Source organism: Fistularia commersonii, chromosome 33 (assembly GCF_037954325.1).
Source record: "Fistularia commersonii isolate RoL2024-O1a breed Wild chromosome 33, RoL_Fcom_v1.0, whole genome shotgun sequence".
NCBI lineage: Eukaryota > Metazoa > Chordata > Actinopteri > Syngnathiformes > Fistulariidae > Fistularia > Fistularia commersonii.
The window spans coordinates 10,236,800-10,262,272 of NC_141316.1; the positions used below are offsets into that span (position 1 = coordinate 10,236,800).

Consider the following 25,473-nt stretch of genomic DNA (forward strand, 5'->3'; position numbering starts at 1 on the left):
CAGACTTCCTCATACAATACCAGAGCTCCTCTCTTGGCACCCTGTCATATGCTTTTTCTGGGTCTACAAAAACACAATGCAGCTCCCTCTGGCCTTCTCTGTACTTTTCTATTAGCATTCTCAACGCAAATACTGCATCTGTAGTACTCTTCCTAGGCATGAAGCCATACTGCTGTTCACAAATGCTGACTTCTGCTCTCAGTCTAGTTTCCACTACTCTTTCCCATAACTTCATTGTATGGCTCATCAACTTAATCCCTCTATAGTTGCCTCAATTCTGCACATCCCCTTTATTCTTAAAAATAGGCACCATCACACTTTGTCTCCAATGTGGTGTATATGTCTGTATGTATGTATATATGTGTTGATTTATATGTATATATTTATGTGTGTATATATGTGTTTGTATTTATGTCTATATATAGTCATATGGATATATGTAAATAAATACATTAAAAAAAATATATGTATGTATGTACACATGCGTATACAAATATATGCACATCCAATTGTATACATACTAATATATATATATACACATATACACTTATAGAAACATATGTATATATACATAAATCTATATACACATGTATGTGTGTTTGTATGTATGATTATATATTCACACAAATGTATACATATACACAAACAAATATGTATGTGTGTGTATATATACATATATATGTATATATACACATATATGTATACACTCATTTGCATGTATACCTATATATATATGTGTGGCTATATGTATGTACATACATCTACGGCCATAAACACAAATATATATGTATGTATATATGTTCATATATAAATGTATACATATATATGATATTTATATGCAAATATATATATATATAAATGTATGTTTATGTATGTATGTATATACACATATATACCTTTCTATACACATATGTTATATTTGATATATATATATTTATGTTTGTATATATGTCTTTGTGTTCATATCTATATATAGTTAAACATATACATACATATATGTATATATGTATATAAACATACACGTTTAAACAGCACGTCCATATATACACATATACAGACACACACACACACACACACACACATATATATATACTCACATATCAACATATATACATACACATACACATGAAAACATGCATATGTACCTATGTGTATGAACACATATCTATGTATGGTTAAGTTTTAGTATAGAGATATACATATATGTTTATATATGTGTATATGTATAAATATACATACACACACATATATATGTAGATATATGTATGTATATACATATGTGTATAAACATGTTTGTGTATGTTATATGTTTTATATATATATGTATATATTTTTATATTTATATGTGTGTTTGTGTATGTATATATATATATGTGTGTGTGAACATAAATAACCACATATTTATATACACACACACATATCAATGTATATAAATATGTGTACATATATGCATTCATAAACTAGTTTATAAATGAGTGTATATATATAAATATCTGGTTATATATGTGTATGGGTATAAATATGTTAATGAATGCTTTATATGTTTATAATTGTGGTTGTGAATATATATATGTATAGTTATACATATTTGTATGTTTGTTTATTTATAAATAATTTTTTTTCACATATATTTATACATATGTACATATTTGTATATATATATTTATATATACACACCCAACATATATATGACTGTACATATGTATATCTATAAACATACACATATTTACCCACAATCGTATTCACAGAGTATATACATAGACATACTTTGACACTATATAGTTTTATTCGATTTCTTTTTCTCCCCCCTTTTTTATACTTTTTATACAATTTCCTACTATTATTTAATATGGTTATGTTTTACTTGAAACTCTGGCACAACAATTTCCTTCGGGATGAATAAAGTTGTTCTTATTCTTATTCCTATTCTTATTCTTATTCTTATACACATATATACTCACATATACGTTCACATATAATTTCATATATACTTACATGAACATGTATATAAATACATATGCACATATAAATATATATGCTAATACATTTATGAATGTACATAAATGTATAAATATGTATCCATATATTTGTTTATGTTTATATATACATACATGCATACATCTATACATAAATACATGCATACATACCTAAATAAACAAGGAGACGTATAAATTTATAAATTGGTGTTGTACACATATGTGTGTTTATGTATATATGTGTAAACGTATGTACGAATAATACTCTCAAAAATGTTTGTATAAATGTTTGCGTATATAGAAATACATACATATATACATATTTATGTCTCTATATTTGTATGTAATCATATACATATATCTGTTTATATGTATGTGCAAATATTTGTATGTATATTTTGTATACATAAATACATACATATCTATATTTGTCTGGGTCTATGTCTGAGTGTTGACATTCATATTTATACCTTTCATTTACATATACACATAAATATATGTATCTATATATGTATATATATATATATGTTACTTGTGTATGTGTGTATATAAATATATATATGTGTATTTAGATATATATGTGTACATGTATATATTAATTCAAGTGTATATATATAGGTATATATAATTATACAAAATAACATTTATATGTGTATTTTTAGGGTTAAATACGCACACATATGTAAGAATATATATACATACACATATATTACACATACATATATTAAGATACACACACACACACACATACACACACACACACACATAAAACGAAAAATGTATATACATACACATATATTCTAAACAAAAAAAACATAATTATATTATGTATATTATATTATGTGTAAATATACATATATTCATATATACACACGTGTATTAACGTACATGTGTATATTTGAATTTTTATTTGTATGTGTGTTTGTATATATAAACATATATATGTATTTATGTATGTAATGATAAACATAAAAATATATATGTACATATATATACATATATGCATATAATTTTTTATATATGTATGTGCATATATATTTATATTTGTTAAAAATATATACATATATGCATAATTGTACGTATATATACACTCAGATATGTATATGCTCATGTGTAGGTATATATACATTAACACTTACATTTATTTGCCTGTTGATGTGCATTATATAAATATGTACATCCACACCTTTATATATATATATGTCTCTATATATGTAGTGCATATATACGATATATATGTATATATTTGTTTTTATATATGTGTGTTTGTATGCATATAAAATGTTTATATTGGTTTTATATAAATGTGTTCATGTGTATACATATAATATACAATACACATGTGTAAAAACACATAAATATATTAATATATAAACCAAATAACTAAAAATACAAATATAAACATACACATACATTTTATATATATGTGTATATATATTAATATATATAGATGTATATATTCAATATGTTTACATATGTGTGTATACACGAATCTTCATGTGTGTATAAGTATGTATATAAACACACACATATATATATACATACAAACAGGAATATGTATATATTTGTATGCATATATATTTTCATAACCCTGTATACATATGTTTGTATATATATGTATATGTATGTATATAATTGTGTTCATATATATATATATATGAGTTAGTGTAAACATATATATACATATAAATGTATATACACATGTATGAAAAATATATACACACATATATGAATATACAGTTTTACATATATATGTTAATATGTATATGTGGATATATGTGTATGTATGTATTTGTTCGTGTGAATATGAGTGTACATATATATATATTCACACAGACATACACAAATGTATATGTCAACATGTATGTTTGAATATATATACAAATACATAGATGTATATATCTCCATATACATGTGTGTGTATATATATCAATTTATGTATATATATTTTTGTTTGTGTCTATATATGTGTATATGTATAATACATCTATATTTGTATATATATATACATATAATGTCACATATACATACATATGTATATATATACATGAATAAACACATATATGTGTGTATTCATATATGTAAATAACTACATCAACAAGAATATATTCACACATACATATATTCATTTTCATAGCTACAAAAATAGAATACATATAATTGTATATATATACATAAATGCATCTATGTATACATGTATATATACATTTATATGTATGTGTATGAATATACATGTGTATACTTAAACATCTATATATATCTATGAATATATTTCTATATTGATATATATATAATATATGTAATGATATATGTGTGCGTGTATACATTTGTCTAAATACAGACATAAACAGAGGCATATATACATATATATACAAATATATATGTGTATATATATATGTTTGTTTTTATGAACATTTGTGGATGTAAATATATTAACATCCATATATGTATAGATGTGTGTATAGGTATTTTTTATGTATGTAAATATTTATGTGTATATATAAATATATAAATATACCACATATAAACATACATATATACATACACACATATTTATTAAGATATAGCTATACATATATAAGTAGCCACAAATGTGTGTGTATATATGTTTATATTTGTAATTTGTGCGTTTACGTATCTATTTATGTTTTTACATGAATAGATATATAAACTATATTTATTCATATGTATTTTACCCTCGATTGATATACAAATAAATATGTGTGCTTATAAAAATAGACACACACAGAAATATATATACAGATAAATACGTATATACGTAACATACGTAAATAGATATACATAATAAAAATATTCTATACATCTGTATATGTGTATATATAGATAGATAAAAATAAAAGTATAAAAAAAAATATAAAGGAATATGTATATAAAACAACATGCCTCATTACATTTATTTATATATAAATAATATATATATATATATATTTGTATTGAATATCTATGTATAGGTGTGGATATGTTTATATGAATAGATAGACATGCAAAAGTAAATGAACATATATATCTAAAAATATTTTTTGTATTTTTCAAATCATTCTCTATACGTATGTGTTTTTAAATATATATATTTGCACATGAAAACAACATCCTAATTCAATATAAATATAAATAAATAAATATATATGTATTTAAGAAATATATGTATTTTTTTAACCTATATGTAGATAATTGTAATTATATTTAATATAAATAGCTACAAATACATTATATATATGTATAATATGTAAAGATATATTTAATCATTAATACTTTAATATGTCTGCCTTTACATTCATGTATTTATTTATGTGTCCATATGATTACATCCAAATGTATAAATAAATAAATACATAGACATAAAATCTATAAAAATAAATATATGTATATATTTTTGCATATTTTATCATATAAGAATGTATATAAGATAGAATAATATAAGAATGTATATAAGTATATTAACCATATAACTTATATCATAAGTAATATAAGCATATTTTTATATATATATATTTATATACATATATATGTATATAAATATGTGTATATACAATTGTTTATTTTTTTTACCTTATTTATAATTCATATTTTATATCTCCCTCCATATAGGTATATGTCTGTGTGTTCATCTTTGTTTGTATACAAATATATACAAATATATATATGTATATGTATATATATATATATATATACACAAATAATGAAAGACAAATAAATATTTAGTATTAATATTAGCAATATATTTTTCTACTACATTTGTATGTTGTATGTTGTTTAACATATATATACACATACATTTCTATTTTTTTAAATCTGTCTATATCTACATATATACATATATATGTATATATGTATATACATCTGTATATGTGTATATGGAGATAGATAAAAATAAAAGTATAAAACAAAAATATAAAGAAATATGTATATAAAACAATACATCTTATTACATTTATATATAAATGATATATATGTATGTATATATATATATGTGTGTATATGTATATATATATAAATGTACATATATAGTTTGACTTTATTTTATCTATATCTTATATTATATATTATTGACTTATATTATCTATATGAATATGTGTGTGTCTATAACTCTCAATGTATATATCTCTGTGTGTGTGTGTAATATAAATAGATTAATGTTACAATAGATATAAATAAATAGATATCAATAAATATGTATTAATTTGATTTTGGAAAAAAAGTCAATGCTCTCTAAGTATCCATATATAAACAAATATTAAAATTGATATATATACCAATTATTATTTTTCAATTTCTCTACACCAAGAGTACACATATATGTGTGTGTATGTGTGTGTGGGTGTGTGTATGTTTGAACACATACTCATGCACACATACACATGCACATGCACATGAATTCATTTGTATATGATACAAATGAATTCATATAAATCAAATATATATTATAAAACATAGATTTTTAAAATCGATATATTTCCATGTATTTTTATGTTTATTTTACATATGTGCTTATATAACAATACTTACATAATGATATATAACTAAATCAGTAACTTATTACAAATGATTATATATGTATATATATATATATGTATATATGTATATGTTTATATACATGAATTTACTAAAATTAATATAATTATATATCATATATATATATATATATAAGATATTTGTATATATACAAGTGTATATAAATAATTACACATAAACATATATATGTAAGTAAGTGTATATGTTTAAATTTTCTCTTTGCACACATATATGTGTGTTATGTGTATGTATTAACATACATATACAAATAACCAAATAAATATCAATAAATACACATGCAATTGATAACATATATGTATTTTTAAAATTTCTATATACAGATCCATATCAATTAATAAATGAATGAAAACATTTATACATTTTATATGATACATATTCAGTATTTAAATCTCTCTCTCTTTTTGCATGTATATATGTGTGTGTCTGTATCTGCATATATAAATGCAGATACAAATGTATAAATAAAATAAATGTATATAAAACATATGTTTGTTTATCATGTAATTATATATACACTTGTTTAAATTATATGGCTCTACAAATATGCATATATATTTTTAAGTCTCTACATACCTAAATACCTGTATATGTAGAGAGAGATATATAGAAGAGATTTTGAATCTCTATATATACATATATATTTGTGTGGTTGTCTATATATAAATAAATGAACATATACATATAAATAACTAAATAAATGAATATATCAAAAAATATTTTTTATATCTCTATATTTGTATATATGTGTGTCTTTGTATATTTAAATATGTCAATTATAAATAATGCATAAATGAATAGATATAAAATGATATATAAAATATAAATTTCATGTCTAAAAAAAATATGTATTTTTTCATATTTATTTGTATTGGTATATAATTTTAAATATATATTTATATATTTTTTTGATTGATTTTTAAACTTTTTTTTTTTTAAATTTGCTCTCAGAAATTAAGGATCCTTTCCAAACCACCTTCCCCTCGGCCGTGTTTCTCTGGTCCACCCACCGATGAAGTCGTTGGACTTCCCCAGGTCGTAATCCCAGACCGTGACTTCCAGCGTCTTGGTGGTCAACTCAGAGAAGGAGATTTCATAGAAGAACTCCTGAAACCAAACACGGAGGTCACGGCTTGCCTCGGAGGTTCCCATGAAGTTCTAACATGGAGACATACGTGCAACAAAAGCTTTCTGCTGGATTTTCACAAATATGCATTCAGCTCTGGTGGTCACACACACACACACACACACACACACACATTTCTACCTCATTAAACTCTGGGTTGAGGGTCTTCTTTATCACAGCGGTCTTGTGCTTGGACTTCTTCTGGACGTCTGGCTTGAGGTACCTGTAACGGAGGAATGTGACGCCGTGACTCTGGTGTTCCTGCAGGAGGCGAAGCAGATGCCAAACATCTCCGCCACTTCTCAGCACTGCACTGCGGCGCCGGCGGCCTGAGATTTTCCTTTGTCAGAGAAAATATGCTCACGAACATTTGTCGGCGTCTCCGGGAGAAGATCAGGAATGCGATGAGGGAGAAGGAGGAGGTCAGCAGGATTATAGAAACATACATATTACGTAACTCTGTTATCAACCATCTTCTAATGTCCCTAAACTCTTTTTCTGCTCCATTTAAGGTCACGTTCCTCCATCTAACCTTCTGTCCTCTTCTCTTCCATCCATAAACCTCCTCCAGACCTTCTCTGACCTCAGCATCCTTCTAACCAGATCTTCACCGTCTCTCCTCCTCTGTCCATGTCCTGACCATCTCAGTCTGACTCTTCTCCAGAACATCTGCTGTCCCTCAGATGAACTCCATCCTGATGTTCTCCATCCTCCATCACTCCCAAAGAGGAACCTCCACAGCTTCATCTCTGCTGCCTCCAGACAAACCCATGTATATAAACTCAAACATTTTCACGAAGTGTAAGATGATGGTCAGAAGTGCTTGAGGAGGTCCTATTTCATAATTTGTTGGCCTGCATCACAATGTGCTGGTGTCAGTAGGAAGCCAGAAGATGCTCAGATGATCGTATCAACTGGGAACCGGCACAGAGTCCGTCTCCGTCCGAGGAACCGAATCAGCCGACCAGCATCCAGAAGAACCCGAGGACCTCCCAAACCCCAGCAGGTACGAACCAGAACCTGAGGTGAAGAGGAGGAACGTCTTCAAACCAAGACCAGAGACCTCCAGCTCAGAGAGAACAAGGGGACGTTCTGCAGACTCGTCACAAATACGAGGACCTCCACGTTCCTCCGAGCTCAGAAGGGCTTCGAGTAGGAGGCCACGTCCGTCATTTGGTATCTCCAAAAGCACCAAACCCCTTCCCCGCGTTCTCAAGACAGAACAAGAGAGACCCGCCTTCCTCTCTGTGGTTGTCGTTGGAATTCCGCGAGTATTTTTTCCTCCTCCCACCCACGGCTGCTCCCACACACCCTCAGACACAACAAAGCATCCTGGAGGAACGTGCCGGAGCTTCTGGAGGCGCCGTGGAGATGCGAGATGGAGACGCGTGAGGGAAGCATGCGTGGGCTCGCAGCACAAACCTGGGGGGCGGCAGGAGAAAGGATGCTGACGTGTGGTGGATTGAGGTGAGCGTGGTGGATTGCTTATCGTAGCATTTGTGTGTGTGTGTGTGTGAGAGAGAGAGTGTGTGTGTGTGTGTGTGTGTGTGTGTGTGTTCGAAGGAAGGAACTGTACCCAGGAAACGGTGTGAAGACAAGGAGGGACTTCAAGCTCCATTTGAAAAGCGTATCGCCACGGACCTCCATGACCTCTTCGCCACACACACACACACACACACACACACACACACACATGCACGCACACACGTGCACACACCCTGCTTATCGGCTTTCCTTCATCAGTGAGTAATGAAAGTCCCGGGGATGTTCACCGCGGCGGCGTTAGCTTAGCTTCCACCCTGATCGCCTGCACCTCCTTCGCTAAAAACAACCGTCCGCGTGGTCGCCCCTCGGTTATTGTCTCCGCGAACGGGCCGCCGCTCGCCGCCGGGGCGTCCGCTCACGTCTCAATCCGTCTCCATTATCCCGTGATGCGTTCGGCGGGGCCATCCGTCAGTCACGGGCGGACACGGCGGCTGATTCACGGGGTCAGAGGGAGCCGGCGGGAGGAGGGTTCACGCCAAATCCATCATGTCTGCGTGTTTACTCTGATTATTTTTTTTAAAAGATGACAACTCTTCATTAGGGGTCCTTACGTTTTCACATAGGGGTCGGAGTAGCCGTTGACATCCATGGCGGCCAGGTGGGCGCAGCGTCTGACGCCCACGCACAGCCCGCCGCGGGAACGCTCGGCTTTGGCGTCGGCGTCGGCGGCCGGGGGAAGGAACTGCAGGCAGAGCAGCAGGCGGCCTCTTTCCTCCAGGCTCCTCTGCTGCTCGTTCTCCCACTGGAGGATAAGATAAGATCAACTTTATTGATCCCCAGAGACAATTAGAAGCCTTCTTCTTCTTCTTTTCCGCTCGGATTTTTTCCCCTCTCAGACCAGCTACCTCCATATTCTCTCTCACTATGTCCATAAATCTTCTATTAGAAGACAATTAGCAAAAGGAGAAGACAACAAAAATTTTTTTTTTCTTTTAACAAAAGAATAAACGCCGGCTTCATCTGCAGATTAGCGAAAGGAGCGAGGCCCCGAGTCGATCCCTAGTGTGTAAATGATATTCCTCATTTGCAGCTGATGAAACGCAAGCGGCGCCTAAAAGCCGCGGGGCGCCTGATTTGCCGTCTGTCTCGGCCTCTTAGTCCGATCATGACGGCGACAATGAAAAATGTTTCTTCAAACCGTGACCTGACTGTTAATATCATACGTGTTTATATACAGCTTTAGCCTGCAGCACAGATTAGCATGGATGAGATTAGCATTAATGGCTATTCTCTTACTTCTTTAGTGAACAAGGTAATACCTTTTTAGTTATTTTTCTGCCGGAGTTTGCGGAGAAAAAGAAATAAAATGAAATAATGGCGCTGCAGGTCTGTTCTGTGACATCGCTGCTTTCTATCGCGAGCCGCTCGAGGCAGAATGCCGCCCGTGTTTAAAAAAAAATTTGACCGGACTTCAAGCGGCGTCCGTGAGGTAAGACCTCCTCCTCCTCCGGCCGCACGCCAGATGGCGGATGTTGAAGCGGCGCCGGTACGTTCCGCCACAGATGGCGTGTAGTAAACAACGCGGCCGAGTGTTACGGCGGCGGGCGTAAAACCCGAGACCTCGCCGGAGTTCATTTTCTCCGCTCCGCCCTGTCAGAACGGCGAGCCGGGAAAAGACTAACAACAGTTCTAACACATGGTTATATTTAAAACGAAGGACAGCTCGCACGCGCGCGACTGACAGCCGGTCAAAATACGCAAATAAACGACTTCAAACGTTATGACAAGTCTATATTTACAAAATGCGTCTTAATTTAATGAACATGTCATTGTCTAGCGGCGCAAAGCCGCATCAAGATCGACTAATCGGCAGATCAATTAGATCAGATGGCGTGGATCCGTCCTCCGCCGCCGCCTCGCATTAATGAAGTGTGAGCTCCTGGCTCGGGTGTCTCGCGGAGACAACAGCCGACTGTTGCCCGGGCGTCTGGCAACGGGCGGAATAACAGAGTAGATTGAAAGTGACAGGTGAAAGGAGGAGAGGAGGCGGCGAAGGAGGGCGAGGGACGGAAGATGATGTTCTGGCCGGGCGGTGACTCACCCCCGCGGCCAGCGCCGTCCATACGTGACGGTTATTTATGGACGTCGCGACTATTTCGGGCAAACGGCGAAGGGAAGGTGCGCGTTCTTTAGCTCGGGAGCCGAGGTAACATCGCAACCGAACGTCCCTCCTCCTCATTTATGCCTCTTTTTCTGCAGGCGGGAGCCGACAGAGCAGGTGATCGATACGGCCTCCACCTCCTCCTTCTTTCTCCGGAGCTTCCACTCTGCAGGAGGTCATCTGCAGGAGACTTTAAGACTCGGGGGACGGCGGGCCCCGGGGGTCTGGCATTAACGGGGCTCGTCAATACAGGGACGATCATTAGGGCAGGGGAAGCCATCGGTCATCAATAGCCTGCCACACACACACACACACACACACACACACACGTATATGCATGCGTGCACACATGGCGGTGTGTGAATGGGAAGGAGTGTGTGGGCTGGCAGCCCGCAGAGACGAGGCAGGACAATAACCTGACGCGGTAAATAACCTTGAACACGCCGAGGCGGAGACACGGATGACGGGAGGTTTTCAGCTGAATTTCACGTCCGGCTTTTTGTCGACTTTATCCGCCAAAGACGCGGGTTTTTGTCGGCGCTCGTGCACGGAGGCGAGCCGGCGCCGCGCGCTGATGTAACGGGCGAACTTCGAAGCCGCGGGTTCGTCTTGGAAGGTCACTCCCCGCAAGCGGTGGCGCTTTTCTCGTGAAATATGAATATTTGCATATTTGTAAATCCCGGATTTTGCAGAGAAGCAAGAGGAGATGCTACTTTGCATTCCTCTTCTTTCTCTGAGCAGAGAAATGTTGCAGGCAAGTGCAGGTGTGAGAACGGCGGCGGCGGCGGCAGCGGTCACCTCTCTCAGGTAGCAGGAGATCCCTCTCAAGGCCGTGCTCATCGCTGTGGGTGAAGGAAGCTGGAGACAGAGATGGAAAAGAGAAGAGACAGAGGGTGAGCGAGGGATGGAGGGAGGGATGGAGGGATGGATGGATGGATGGATGGATGGATGGAGGGATGGATGGATGGAGGGATGGAGGGATGGAAGGATGGACGGATGGATGGAGGGATGGATGGAGGGATGGATGGAGGGATGGAGGGATGGAGGGATGAGGGATGGAGGGATGGATGGATGGAAGGATGGAGGGATGGATGGACGGATGGATGGACGGATGGATGGAAGGATGGAGGGGTGGAGGGATGGATGAATGGACGGATGGATGGAGGGATGGATGGATGGAAGGATGGATGGAGGGATGGATGGAGGGATGGAGGGGTGGAGGGATGGATGAATGGACGGATGGATGGAGGGATGGATGGATGGAAGGATGGATGGAGGGATGAATGGAGGGATGGAGGGATGGATGGAGGGATGGAGGGATGGAGGGATGGATGGATGGATGGAAGGATGGACGGATGGATGGAAGGATGGGGGGGTGGAGGGATGGATGAATGGACGGATGGATGGAGGGATGGATGGAAGGATGGATGGAGGGATGGATGGAGGGATGGATGGATGGATGGAAGGATGGACGGATGGATGGAGGGATGGATGGACGGATGGATGGAAGGATGGAGGGGTGGATGGATGGATGGATGGATGGAGGGATGGAGGGATGGATGGAGGGATGGAGGGATGGAGGGATGGATGGATGGATGGAAGGATGGACGGATGGATGGAGGGATGGATGGACGGATGGATGGAAGGATGGAGGGGTGGAGGGATGGATGAATGGACGGATGGATGGATGGATGGATGGATGGATGGATGGATGGAGGGATGGATGGATGGATGGATGGATGGAGGGATGGATGGATGGATGGATGGATGGATGGATGGATGGATGGAGGGATGGAGGGACGTCTGTGCTGCAGAACAGACGACAGAGCCTCTTTGAAACTAACAAAGCTCCACGGACCCACAGAGGCGTTTCTGTGTTTGATCGGCGGGCGGCCGGCGTCCTCCGGGGGTCAATCCAATCCCGACAGCCCAGAGAACAGAGACGCAGCACGCGGCCGCCGCCCTCCACCTCCACCTCCGCCGCTCGCCACCACTTTTATTTTCTAATCCATTTGTTTCTCATCTCCATCTCCTGCTCCCTGCGGTCCACTCATGCCCTCCCTTCCTGCTTCCCACCTCCCATGTGCGACCCGGTTGACATTTAGCCCGTGCAAACAGCTATTTGTAGGACTCGAGGAAAAATTATGACTCCCTGCCTGAAATAATTATCTTCTAGTATATCATATTTAACATTTATTATAATTGCAAGCACAATTCCAATTAGCATGTGATATTTTAGCGTCATCGCTGATATCGTCCGTCTGCTGCCGGACGCCTGATTCATTACAGACGTGAAACCGGATTGAATATCGAATCAAATCAAGAGGAGATTAAAATCTGATGCATGATATGAAAGCGTGAGCAGAATAATAGGTCGCATTGTTTGCTACCTGTGTGTTCACGCATTCATCATCTGTACCTTCAGGGCTCTGTGTGTGTGTGTGTGTGGGTGTGTGTGTGTGTGTGTGTGTGTGTGTGTGTGTGCAGGACACCATCTCAACTGTCACTCGTCTTCTTCTTCTTTCGGCTTTTCCCTTCAGGTGTCGCCACGGCGAGTCCACGTTCTCCATCTAACCCTATTCTCTGGATCCTCCTCTCTCACACCAACTACCTTCATATCCTCTCTCACGACGTCCATAAATCTTCTCTTTGGTCTTCCTCCAGACCTCATGCCTGGCAGCTTCACCTTCAGCAACCTTCTACCCAGATCTTCACCATGGTTTGGACATGAACACTCCTTTGTTCATGTCCAAAACATATCAATCATCACTTTGTCTCGGTCATACATGTCCTGCACCCCTGTGACAGATTCTTCTTCTTCTTTCGTTTTTTCCCTTCAGGTGTCACCACAGCGAATCAACTTTCTCCATCTAACCCTATTCTCTGGATCCTCCTCTCTCACACCAACTACCTTCATATCTTCTCTCACTACGTCCATAAATCTTCTCTTTGGTCTTCCTCCAGACCTGCCTTGCCTGGCAGCTCCAATTCCAGCATCCGTCTACCAATATATTCTCTATCCCTCCTCTGTCCATGACCCAACCATCTCAGTCTGGCTTCTCTGACCTTCTCTCCAAAACATCTAACATGTGCTGTTCCTCTGATAGACTCATTCCTGATCCTCTCCATCCTGGTCACTCCCAAGGTGAACCTCAACATCTTCATCTCTGCAACCTCTAGTTCTGCCTGCTGTCTTTTGGTCATTGGAACAGTTTCTAGTCCAAACATCATCGCTGGTCTCACCACTGTCTTGTACACCTTTCCTTTTATTCTGGCTGAAAGTCTTCTATCTCTTTTCTCCACCCATTCCAACCTGCTTGGACCCGTCTCTTCACCTCTTCTCCACACTCTCCATTGCTCTGGACTGTTGAGCCTAAGTACCTGAAATCCGATGCAGGGTCTTCATCGGTTGGCCTGCAGGAGGAACCCGGAGAACCCCTCGTGGACACGGGGAGAACATGGAAACTCCACACAGAAGGTGAGGGAATCTAACCTTCCTGCTGCGAGGAGGAGGCGTGAACCACTCTCTTCACATCTGTGGAGGTTCTCAGTGGTCCAGCTCATACAACTGGACTTAAATTCATCCCAGAATTCACTTGAATGAATCCAGACTTCAGTAACCGAACAAGAATTCCGTCTCTCCATGTTTGTAGTTTTTCAGTGAACCGTTAGCCGTCATGCTAGGTAAAGAGTGCCGCTCTCCCTGTGAGCGAGAGGAAGTGACCCTAGAAGAAGCGTCAAGCGGCGGCCTCGTGGGCTTCTCCTCAGATGTTTGCGTGCATGAAGCGTGCAGCAGAGTCGGAGCCTCAGACGTTTTAGCACCTCCACGCACCTCCTCCGGTAAACTAGAAGCTCCGGGTTAGAAAGCCACGGAGGATTTGCTTTACCGTCTGGTCCGATGTTGTCGCGTTTCCTCGCGCCCTCCCCCTCGGACCCTCCCCCTCCGCCCGGGTGTGTGTTCTCCTCACAGGAGGCGGATGCTCCAGACAGATGTTAAAGTGCTTGGTCTGGTCGGGCTTCACGCGACGCAGGGCCACCCGCGACTCCCCGATGAACTCGTTGTGCGTCAGTTTGTCTTCGTCACACACCGACACACTGCGAGCGGGACGACGCCGAAGAGGAGGAGGAGGAGGAGAAGAAGAAGAAGCAGGAGGAGGGGGGTGGGTGATGGAGAAGGACAAAGAAGGGGGAGATGGAGAAACAAATGAATAAACCATGAGCGAAGCCCATTAATGATGCAGAGACACTTCCAGAGTCGTGGACTGTAATTCAAATTGAGGCAAACATGTGCTGGGCGTGTGCGGCGGCGGCGGCGGCGGCGGGGAACGCAAGGTCACACCTGTTGTTGTGGTGACACAAGACCTTTTCTTTTTAAAATAAAGCACGGTAGGTTTATGATGCAACTCCAAGCCAGGTCCGGGCCGGAGCAGAAGAACTCAAGAGGTTTGTCCTGAGGTCTCTGGCTTCTTCTCTGGACGTCTCAGACCAAGATTGAGCTCCGTTTCAACCCCGAAGTGTCTTAGTTACTTAAAACGCCATTAACTGGATGCTCCTGTTTTGGTTCGAGCTCTGAACAACCTTTGGAAAAGACGCCGTCACCATGTCGCCATTGGATACCGCACATATCTACGAGATCCATTCCATTCTGTATAGATACATATATATATATTTATGCATATATGTATGTATATATTTAGATATCCTTCTCATTCTATGTACTATTCATTCTCTTCTGTATATACAGTCTCCATCCACCCATCCATCCCAAATATACACAAACACACATCTTAATCTATATATATATATAATATCCATCCATTATTCTCTAAATAAATACATACGTATGTCCATCATTCTATGTACATAAGATCCATGTTCTGTGTATATAATATCCATATAATTCTGTGTATGTATGTGTATATATATATTTATCTATCCATCCCGTTCTGTATATATAGTGTAGATGTGTATATAGTATATATAGTAAATATAGTATATGTAGTATATGTAGTACATATATCCATGTATTTCTGTATGTGTAAAATTCATCCAGATCTGTACATATATCTATATCCATTTCCATATCTATACCTATTTTAATATCTATATTGACGCCTATATATATATATATATATATATATATATATATATATATATCCACCCCCTTTGCTGTATATATAACATCCACCCATCCATCCACATCTTTCTGTGCGTCCGTGGTTCTGTGATGGATGCATGGAAAGGCCAGACGTTCTCCTGAATGATTCTAAGCGGATGTTCGGACGACTTCGGCCTTGAAGCCGTGAGATGAAGATGCGTTTTCCGTTCGCCCGACGGACAGACACGTCAGGGCTGCGGGACGTGATGTCTAAATGTTAGCGTGGGCCGCGACCTCCCGTCTGCCGGTGGATAACGGCGTCCCGGGCTCAGACGTCTCTAATTTCCCCCGAGAAATCGACCTCCCGTCCTCCTTAAATCCCACTCCCACGTGTGGCGCTGCAAAGTTTTAGTCACAGGCAGTGACAATTCACAGCTTTTGCCACCTCCGGAGGGGGCGGGGGGGGGTCAGCGAAATGAAAACACCCCGCAGTGCTGAGGCTGACCTCAATCTGTCACTGTACGCCGCACGGGGGGGGGGGGGGGGGGGGGGGGGGGGGCACAAAGAGACCGGGGACGAGGGGAGATCATGGACGACCCACGTCTAACTGACAGGAGATCCTGGTCCTCAACCACACCTGCACAGACCAACAGCTTGCACTATGTTAATCATTAAAGGGAGGTGGCTTCACACATATACACACACATACATATATGTGTATGTACATAGATAGATACACACATACACATATACATACATATATGTGTGTGAAAATATGTGTTCACACACATATACACACAAACATACATATGTGTGCATACATGCATATAGACACATACATATATATATACATATGCATACATATATGTGCGTGTACATATTTGTATACACACATATATACACAAACATACATGTGCGTGTATACATTCATAGTACATGCACATAGACACATACATATATACATATGCATACATATATGTGTGTACATATAGGTATACACATTTACACACAAACATATATATGTGTGTATACATATATATATATACCTGCATATAAACACATACATATATACATATACATACATATATGTGTGTGTAAATATGTGTTCACACACATATACACACAAACATACATATGTGTGCATACATGCATATAGACACATACATATATATACATATGCATACATATATGTGCGTGTACATACTTGTATACACACATATATACACAAACATACATATGCGTGTATACATGCATAGTACATGCATATAGACACATACGTATATTCACATATGGATACATATATGTGTGTGTACATATATGTGTAGACACAAAAACGCATTTTTGTGAATACATACATACATACATATATACATGCACATAGACACATACATATATACATATGCATACATAGGTGTGTGTACATATATGTATACACACATTTACACACAAACATACATATGTGTGTATACATACATATATACCTGCATATAGACACATACATATGTACATATGTGTTCATACACATATGCACACAAACATCCTTATGGGTGCATACATGCAAATAGACACATACATATATGTACATATGCATACATATATGTGTGTGTGCATATGTGTATACACACATATAAACACAAACATACATGTGTGTGTATACATACATATATACCTGCACATAGACACATACATATATACATATACATACGTATATGTGTGTGTACATGTGTGTGTTCACACACATATACACACAAACATACTTATGTGTGCATACATGCATATAGACACATACATATATACATACATACATTTATGTGTGTGTACATATCTGTGTACACACATGAATACATTTGTGTGTATACATACATGTATACATGCATATAGACACATACATATATACATATGTGTATGTATATATGTACACACACATATACACACAAACATACATATGTGTGTCTACATGCATATATACATGCATATAGACATATATACATATATGTACATACACATGTATACACACCATCACATATACATAAATATATGTGTGTGTGTGTGTGTGTGTGTGTGTGTATATATATGTATTTATACACACACACACACATATAAACTAATCATCATCTAATTGTGTGTTCTTTGACAATCACAAATAACAAATCATCTATCCTTCTTGTTCCTTTAATTGTCTCTTCATATTTATTGTTATTGTTGCGCTTCTGTGATGCACAAATTTCCACTGTGGGGATCAATCAAGTATTAATATCCTTATTATCCTCATAAAAGTATTGATTGATTGATTGGTACACACACACACACTGGCGTTTTGTTACGACTGCGCCGTCGCACGACCCCGGACTCCATGCAAACATCAGATTTCGAGCGTTTCCCCGGCAGAGACGGGTTCTTCTCTTTACCGCAGTGTTTTGCGATACATGTCCTCCTCGGTGATCCCGCAGTAGGTGAGCGTCTCGTTCCACGCCGGGTTCAGGGTGTTTCTCACCGTCTTGGTTTTCAGTTTGTTGGCCTGAAGGTCAAAGACAAACACGTCGGAGGTTCATCGACGGCTCTCCGGGTTGCCGTGGAACAACAATTGGTTTAAAGAAGAACGGTACCTTGCAGGCTCCGGGGAGGAGGTGCAGCTTGACGTAGGGGTCGGCCAGACCGTTGAAGTCCATGGGCTTCAGGCCCTGCAGGAGGAACGGAGAAACGATCAAGGCACCAAAAGCACGAGGAGCTCAAAACTAAACAATTAAAACCCCTATGGGGCAGAGGTGGGACAACACATGGTGGAGAACGTCTCCTATACTGAAGAGTTCTGCTGAGGAGAAGGCAGGAGGAAGAGCTGGAGGCAGCAGAGGTGAAGACGTGGAGGTTCTTCTTTAGGAGGACGGAGAGGATCAGGAAGGAGTCTTTCAGAGGGACAGCACGTGGTAGATGTTCTGGAGATAAAGTCACACTGAGATGGTTTGGACGTGGGCAGAGGAGGGGTGGAGAAGATCTGACTAGAAGGATGCTGAGGTTGCAGGTCCGGAGGAGGACCAGAGAGGAGGTTTATGGATGGAGGCAGATGATTGGCCGTGACCCCTGGAGGCGGCGGCCCAAAGGAGGAGAAGAAAGGACGTTCTTCAACACAGTAAAAGGAATATCAGCTATTTGTCAACAACAAGCTCTCTCCTGGAGATGTGGGTCATCGAATCTTCTCAACCCAAAGTTCACCTCCTCCATTGAGAGCCGCACAAAACGTTTTCAGAAAGGAGAGTCTTTCATGAGGTTCAGGTGTGTGTGTGTGTGTGTGTGTGTGTGTGGACACACACATCTGAGGTGCTGCTGCTCTTATTTACATGCTTTTCATCCACGGCTGAATGGAGGCGCCTGCTTTTAAGTTCTGGTCCGGGCTCCGCCAGGACCTTCTCGGCCCTTTCGGCCCACAGCTTCTCGCAGACGCACGACCTCCTCGCTCTGCGTTCCAGGACCGAGGCGCGTTATCGCCCGAGCAGCAGTGGCTCCTTCACAGCGTCCGGGCTGGTCCTCAAACATCAACAGACGTGGAGGTAAACAACGAGAGCGGCTTCGATTTACAGATCGAACATTTACTCGTCCTCTTTGTTTTGTAGCTCTTCTCCGCAACCACACATCTGGACAATCCAGGGTCTTCGATGAGCCTCCTGTGGGAGGGAACCCAGAGAACCCGCAGAACCTGGAGAACCGCGAGCATCTCGGTAAAGTCTAAAAATGTACGAACGTCACCGGATTGACGCCTTTTGACAGGATGATTTGTTGACAGGCGGGGCCGAGAGACTGACGATCAGCCGCAGAGCGGCGGGGGAGTGCGGACGTTTGGCGGGTGGAACAAAAGATCTCAGAAATCCTGAACGAAGCTTCTCGAAAGTCCGGGGACGGCAGGCGCGTGGGTGGGCCGGCACGTGACGGAGGACGACGAGAACCCGAACTCTCGGGATCAGGCTGGAAATCCGCTCCGCAGCGAAGTGGGGAAATTCTAAAAACGGCATCAAACTGTCACGGAAACTAATAATGTTCTCGCGCCGTCTCAGATTCAGACCTTTGGAGGTTCATGTTCGCCCTCCGTGCTTGTTATCTGTCGCGCACCCGTCCCGCCTTTGGTTTAATTTTATCCATCCTGTATTTGAAGCCTCCCTCTTTATGTGTGCTGTCAGTCCCTTTTTTTAAAACGGTCTGTTCCAGCAGCTCGTGGAACGGCGACCTTAAATTCTGCGAACAGGCTGCTCCCCGCTACATCTGGCGTTTCTAACTCGATGTTCAACAGAGATAATCCTCCGCGTCTGCGCGCTTAATTTGCTATTTTAGCTCGAAAGCATTCATTAAACCGCAGCGTTCCCAAGCCGCGGACGTCAAGCGCTTGGCGGTGTCAAAATATCCGGAAATAATCCGGATATCGTCCCCGGCCGCCGCACCGTCGCCCGCGGAGAGGGAGGAAAGAATAGAAAGCGACGTTTGATTGAATACACAAAGAAGTCAAACAAACAAAACAAGGTGTCACTTAAAGCGGCTATCTATAGCTGCAGAGCTCCGGAGGCTCCGAGCGGCGTTTACCTTCGCCCGCAGCACCGTGCAGTGCAATGAGCTGGTGGCTCGCTCGTACAGCAGGTCGAACTCCAGGGTCCCCAAGGAGGCTGGAGATCGGTGGACAGAGAGCGACATTTAGCAGAGCTTCGGCGGACGCTTTCAAAGGGTGAACCAGGAAATGTGACCGAACGCTCCGACAGGAGGCCTTCCAGTCATCTAACATTCTGCTACGAATCAAGAAGTTGTCATCATCATCATCATCATCTTCTTCCATTCAGACCATAAAAACAAGCGTGACACTGACAGTAAAAGCCATAGTAATAATATTAGCCACGGTTGCCACAGGAGCCATAATAATGGGAGTGACAATAATAACAATAATAGTAATAACAATTACAATAATGGTAATGTTAATCATAACTAGGAGTCAAAGTAGCAGTGATAGCAGTAGGAACAACAACAACAACAACAACAACAACAACAACAACAATAGAACTAATGTCAATGATGCCAATAATAATCATAGTAATAACAATAATAGTAAGTCTTCTTTTGCTTCTGGCTTTTGTTGTCAGGGTCTCCATGACACAACGTCACGTCCTAAAAATAATGATAATAATAATACTAATAATAATGATAATATTAATAGTAATAATAATAATAATAATAATAATAATAATAATAACAATGTAAAAATAGCCAAAATAGCGATAATAGCACCAACAATAAATATCTTGAAAATAATGATAATTAAAATAATGCTATTCATGGTAATAATGCATAAAATAAAAATAATAATTATGATTAAATATTATTATGATGATAATAATAATAGCTAAAATAGCAATCATAGCAGCAATGATAGTTATGATACTGATGATAATAATAATAATAATGAAGATGACGATGATGATGATTATAAAAATACCTCTAATAGAAATGAGAATAATAATAATAATAATAATAATAATAAATAAATAAATAAATAATAATCATAATAATGATAATCTGGTTTGTGCGTAACTATTCTCTGCTGAAGGAGTCTGCCTTTGACACGGCGTTTAAAAACACAAGGCCATCTTTGTTCTCACTCGGCGTCAACAAGTCAGCAGGTGTCATTATGCAACGTCCGACCAAATTCATTTGTGGAGCTCCGCTCCCGTCATGTCTCCCGCCGCAAAGCCGAACCTCGCCAGAGAGGCAGCATCCGGGTGGCGGTCAAGAATCGGGTCGCCGATTGTTTAAAAAGTCTATTTATCTGCCGGCATTCATGCGAGTAAACGAGGAGCGCGGCTTGGCGCGGCGCCACCCCGCCATCTTCCAGCGCCGCTGCAGACGTGAGTCAGAGGCTCTAAACATGGATGTTTGCTCAAATCGCCGCCCGACTTGTGAAGCGGGGTCAAACTCGGGGCGACTCACTGTTATCGTCGCTGTCGCAGCTGTCGATCTCGATGGAGGTGTCCACGCTGCTCATGGCGGACAGGGATCCCCCTCCGCCCGCCGCACCGGGTAACAGTGGCGACAGCAGGGCGCCGTTCCCCCGACCCGCCGCCGCCGTCACCGCCCCGCCGCCCGGCCCGGCGCCACCAGGACTGACAGCAACCGGAGCGGCGGTCTGATTGGGCGACGGCGGCTCCGAGAAGGAGGAGGTGGGCGACAGGCGGGGGAAGTAGGCGGAGATCTGGCGGATGGGCCGGATGGGACCCGGGCACACGTCGATGGCCATGTGCTCCTGGATGGAGATCCCAAGACGCTTTCCTTTTCGCACAGTCATGGAGCTGGAAGGCAGGAGACACCAAGGAGACCAAGGAATCAGACGCCCTCGCATCTGCACGCCATTCACTCTGTCACTCACGGGTTCTATGGAGACACACAACCATTCGCCCTTTCATTCACATGAAGAACTCTTTTCCTTTTCGTTCACGCGTGATGTAGAGACGTCCATCCATCCACCCTCTCATCCACACGCCGCATGTGGAATTCAACCATCGGATCGAATCAATCCCAGGTATCTGACTAATATTTATTTGTTTTTGTCGTTGCAACCGGACTAGTTTGTCCCAGCGCTCATCCTGGAGGCTTCGTCAGATCTGCTGACCTGCAGGGAGTTTCCCGGCAAACCTGCCAGGTGGGATTATTTAGTTGTGCATCCAGTTGCACTGGCTACCAGTAGCTGCCAGGATCGAGCACAAGGTCCTGACCCTGGCCTTCAAAACCACCTCAGGAACAGGTCCGGCATATCTGAACCAAATGATAAGACCTTATGTTCCCGGCAGAGAGCTGCGTTCCTCTAATACAAACCTACTAGCAGAACCTTCTGCTCGCTCTAAGCGATCTCAGGCAAAACTGTTCTCAGTTCTACTACCTCAGTGGTGGAACAAACTTCCGGAAGCAACAAGACGAGCATCATCTCTCTCAACCTTCAAGAAACAGGTAAAAACGTTTCTCCTTCAGGACTTTTTACTGCGCTGATGCCCCAGATCAGGTTAGACAGCAAGTTAGGCTATGCAGTGTGTGTGTGTGTGTGTGTACATTTTTTTCAAAAAACAAAAAAAAAACTCACTAACCCAAGCTTCCTGTTCTGTATATTTGTAAGTCGCTTTGGATAAAAGCCAAATGTAATGTAATGTAATGTAATGTAATGTAATGTGCAGAAAGTTTTGATGTTTCTGGGTTCTTATTGAATCTTCCTCTGGATTTGCTTCCATGCCGATCCCTGCGCGACATGGCGGAGGCCTCCTGGCGGCATCGCTCGTCCGCTCCCGTAGAAGGAGCTTCCGAATCTGCGTCCGATCGACCGGCGGTCTGACAAACGTATCTCGCATCCCCCGGAGAACCACCCGGGCGTGTCCCATTGTCTTCGCCCTCGCAAAAACCCCGCCGCCGTGGCTCGGCCTCAAGCTGCACGCAGAGATAGGATGGCGCTGAAAGGCCTTCCCGTCCACCGTGCGGATGAAAAGCACGGGAGCGGAGGAGCATTTCCACGGAGCCGCATCCACCCAGGAGGACGGGGACCTACGAGGGTCTTTCCGAAGCCGCCGGCTCGGGCAGGTGCGGAGGAAGACCCCGAAGACGCCCGAGCCGAGAGCGGAACTGACCGGAAGGCTGATATGTCTGATACGTCTGCTCCCGTCCAAAAATAAACAGGGGGGTGGGCGGATTACAAACATCTCACAGCTTTGTTTTCCAAAAGCCAGCAGGCCTTGAGGGGGCGTTCTGTCCTCAATACTTGAAAAGCCCCCGCCCTCACATCACCGCCCTACCTACCGCTCTCCACGTCCATCGATCCACGGCGGAAGATCCGCTCGGCGAATTCTCGCTCGCGCACCGAACGGCGGATGCCTTCGAGTCCCTGAAGTAACCGCTTCCGCTTCCATGAGAGCGGATTACGTGGGCTGTTCGTGAACGACGTGGATAAACAGTGACATAACGGCGGCGGATATCAGCCTGCAGCTGCTCCTCCGAAATATAGAAATAAACGCACGTTTAAACCCGCTGTTGTGCCTAATTATATACGCATATTTACAAAGAAGCCACCTTATGGAGAGGAGACGCGGCGGCCAAAAAATCCCGCAGCCTCTCGAGGCCCGCGAACTCGACACGTGTAATCACGTTGACGCGTTTCGCCCAAAGTACGCGAAGAGACGCCGACGTGTTTTTCCATCCGCGAGAAAAAAAGCTTCGCTCTGAGATGTTTTTGAACATCGCCAGATACGAGGAACGCGGATTTCCCGCGGCGCCGCGGCCCGGAGACGTAAAGGATGATGGCGTTGGAGGGGAAATTAAACTTCTCGTCGCCCCGACGCTTCCCTTTACGAGCCGAGCGCCGCCGGGGGAGAGTCAATATGAGCGGGTTCAGAGACGGTTCTGTCTGACTGTTGACCTTCAGCGGAACGACGGGTGGAGGGTCGTTTATCACGCGTGTCTCAGCTGCAGAGCTTCCCCGCCTCGCTTTGGCAGGAGATGAAACCCACATCTCTGGCTCGCCGCCGCCGCCGCCGCCGCCCGACCTAAAACTTCTTTGACTCATTTGACTGAAAGGAGTTTAAGTGACAGCCCGTTGGCTCGGGAAGGCGGCATGACGGACGCCCTGGCTGTACCACAACAAGCGGCGGCCATCTTGGCGTCTTAATCTATCACAACAGAGGAAATGATGAACGGGAGAACCGGCGCCGGTTCATCCCGGAGGATCTCGGAGGAGTCCGACCTCCGGACGAGAAGCGGCGGGGAGATAAAACTTGTTGTCGACGGCGTGAGATGAAAAGCGTCGCCGTCTCGGCAGAAGGAACGATCTAAATTAAGACCGCGCCGGCGTGACTTCAACCGGAAGGAGGAAACGGCTCGACGGCCGCCCGGCAGGTGCGTCCTGATTGGACCATTCGTTTTCTTTGCGGAGGAGATAATGGGAAACATTGGAGAAAGGCAAACACACACACAGCACAATCCTAGTAAACAAGCAACAAGATGTCATCAGTTCATTAATTTGCACACACACACACACACACACACCAGGCAGTTGGTGGCATGTGTGTTGATC

The 25,473-nt window shown here is 41.2% G+C and overlaps 1 protein-coding gene across 1 annotated transcript in view; it reads right to left on the reverse strand.

The window, feature by feature from the left end:
* LOC147215032 (double C2-like domain-containing protein alpha) overlaps positions 1-25,473 on the reverse strand; it is a 30,682-nt gene that overhangs the window by 3,800 nt on the left and 1,409 nt on the right. Inside the window, exons 2-10 of the mRNA XM_086140948.1 lie at positions 22,356-22,714; positions 20,964-21,043; positions 19,004-19,078; positions 18,806-18,915; positions 15,268-15,394; positions 12,098-12,157; positions 9,750-9,940; positions 7,795-7,876; positions 7,538-7,634 (exon numbers count right to left, since the gene is read on the reverse strand). Of these exons, the coding sequence (XP_085997074.1) occupies positions 7,538-7,634; positions 7,795-7,876; positions 9,750-9,940; positions 12,098-12,157; positions 15,268-15,394; positions 18,806-18,915; positions 19,004-19,078; positions 20,964-21,043; positions 22,356-22,710 (1,177 nt within the window). The 5' untranslated portion in view covers positions 22,711-22,714. The remainder of the gene's footprint in view (positions 1-7,537; positions 7,635-7,794; positions 7,877-9,749; positions 9,941-12,097; positions 12,158-15,267; positions 15,395-18,805; positions 18,916-19,003; positions 19,079-20,963; positions 21,044-22,355; positions 22,715-25,473) is intronic.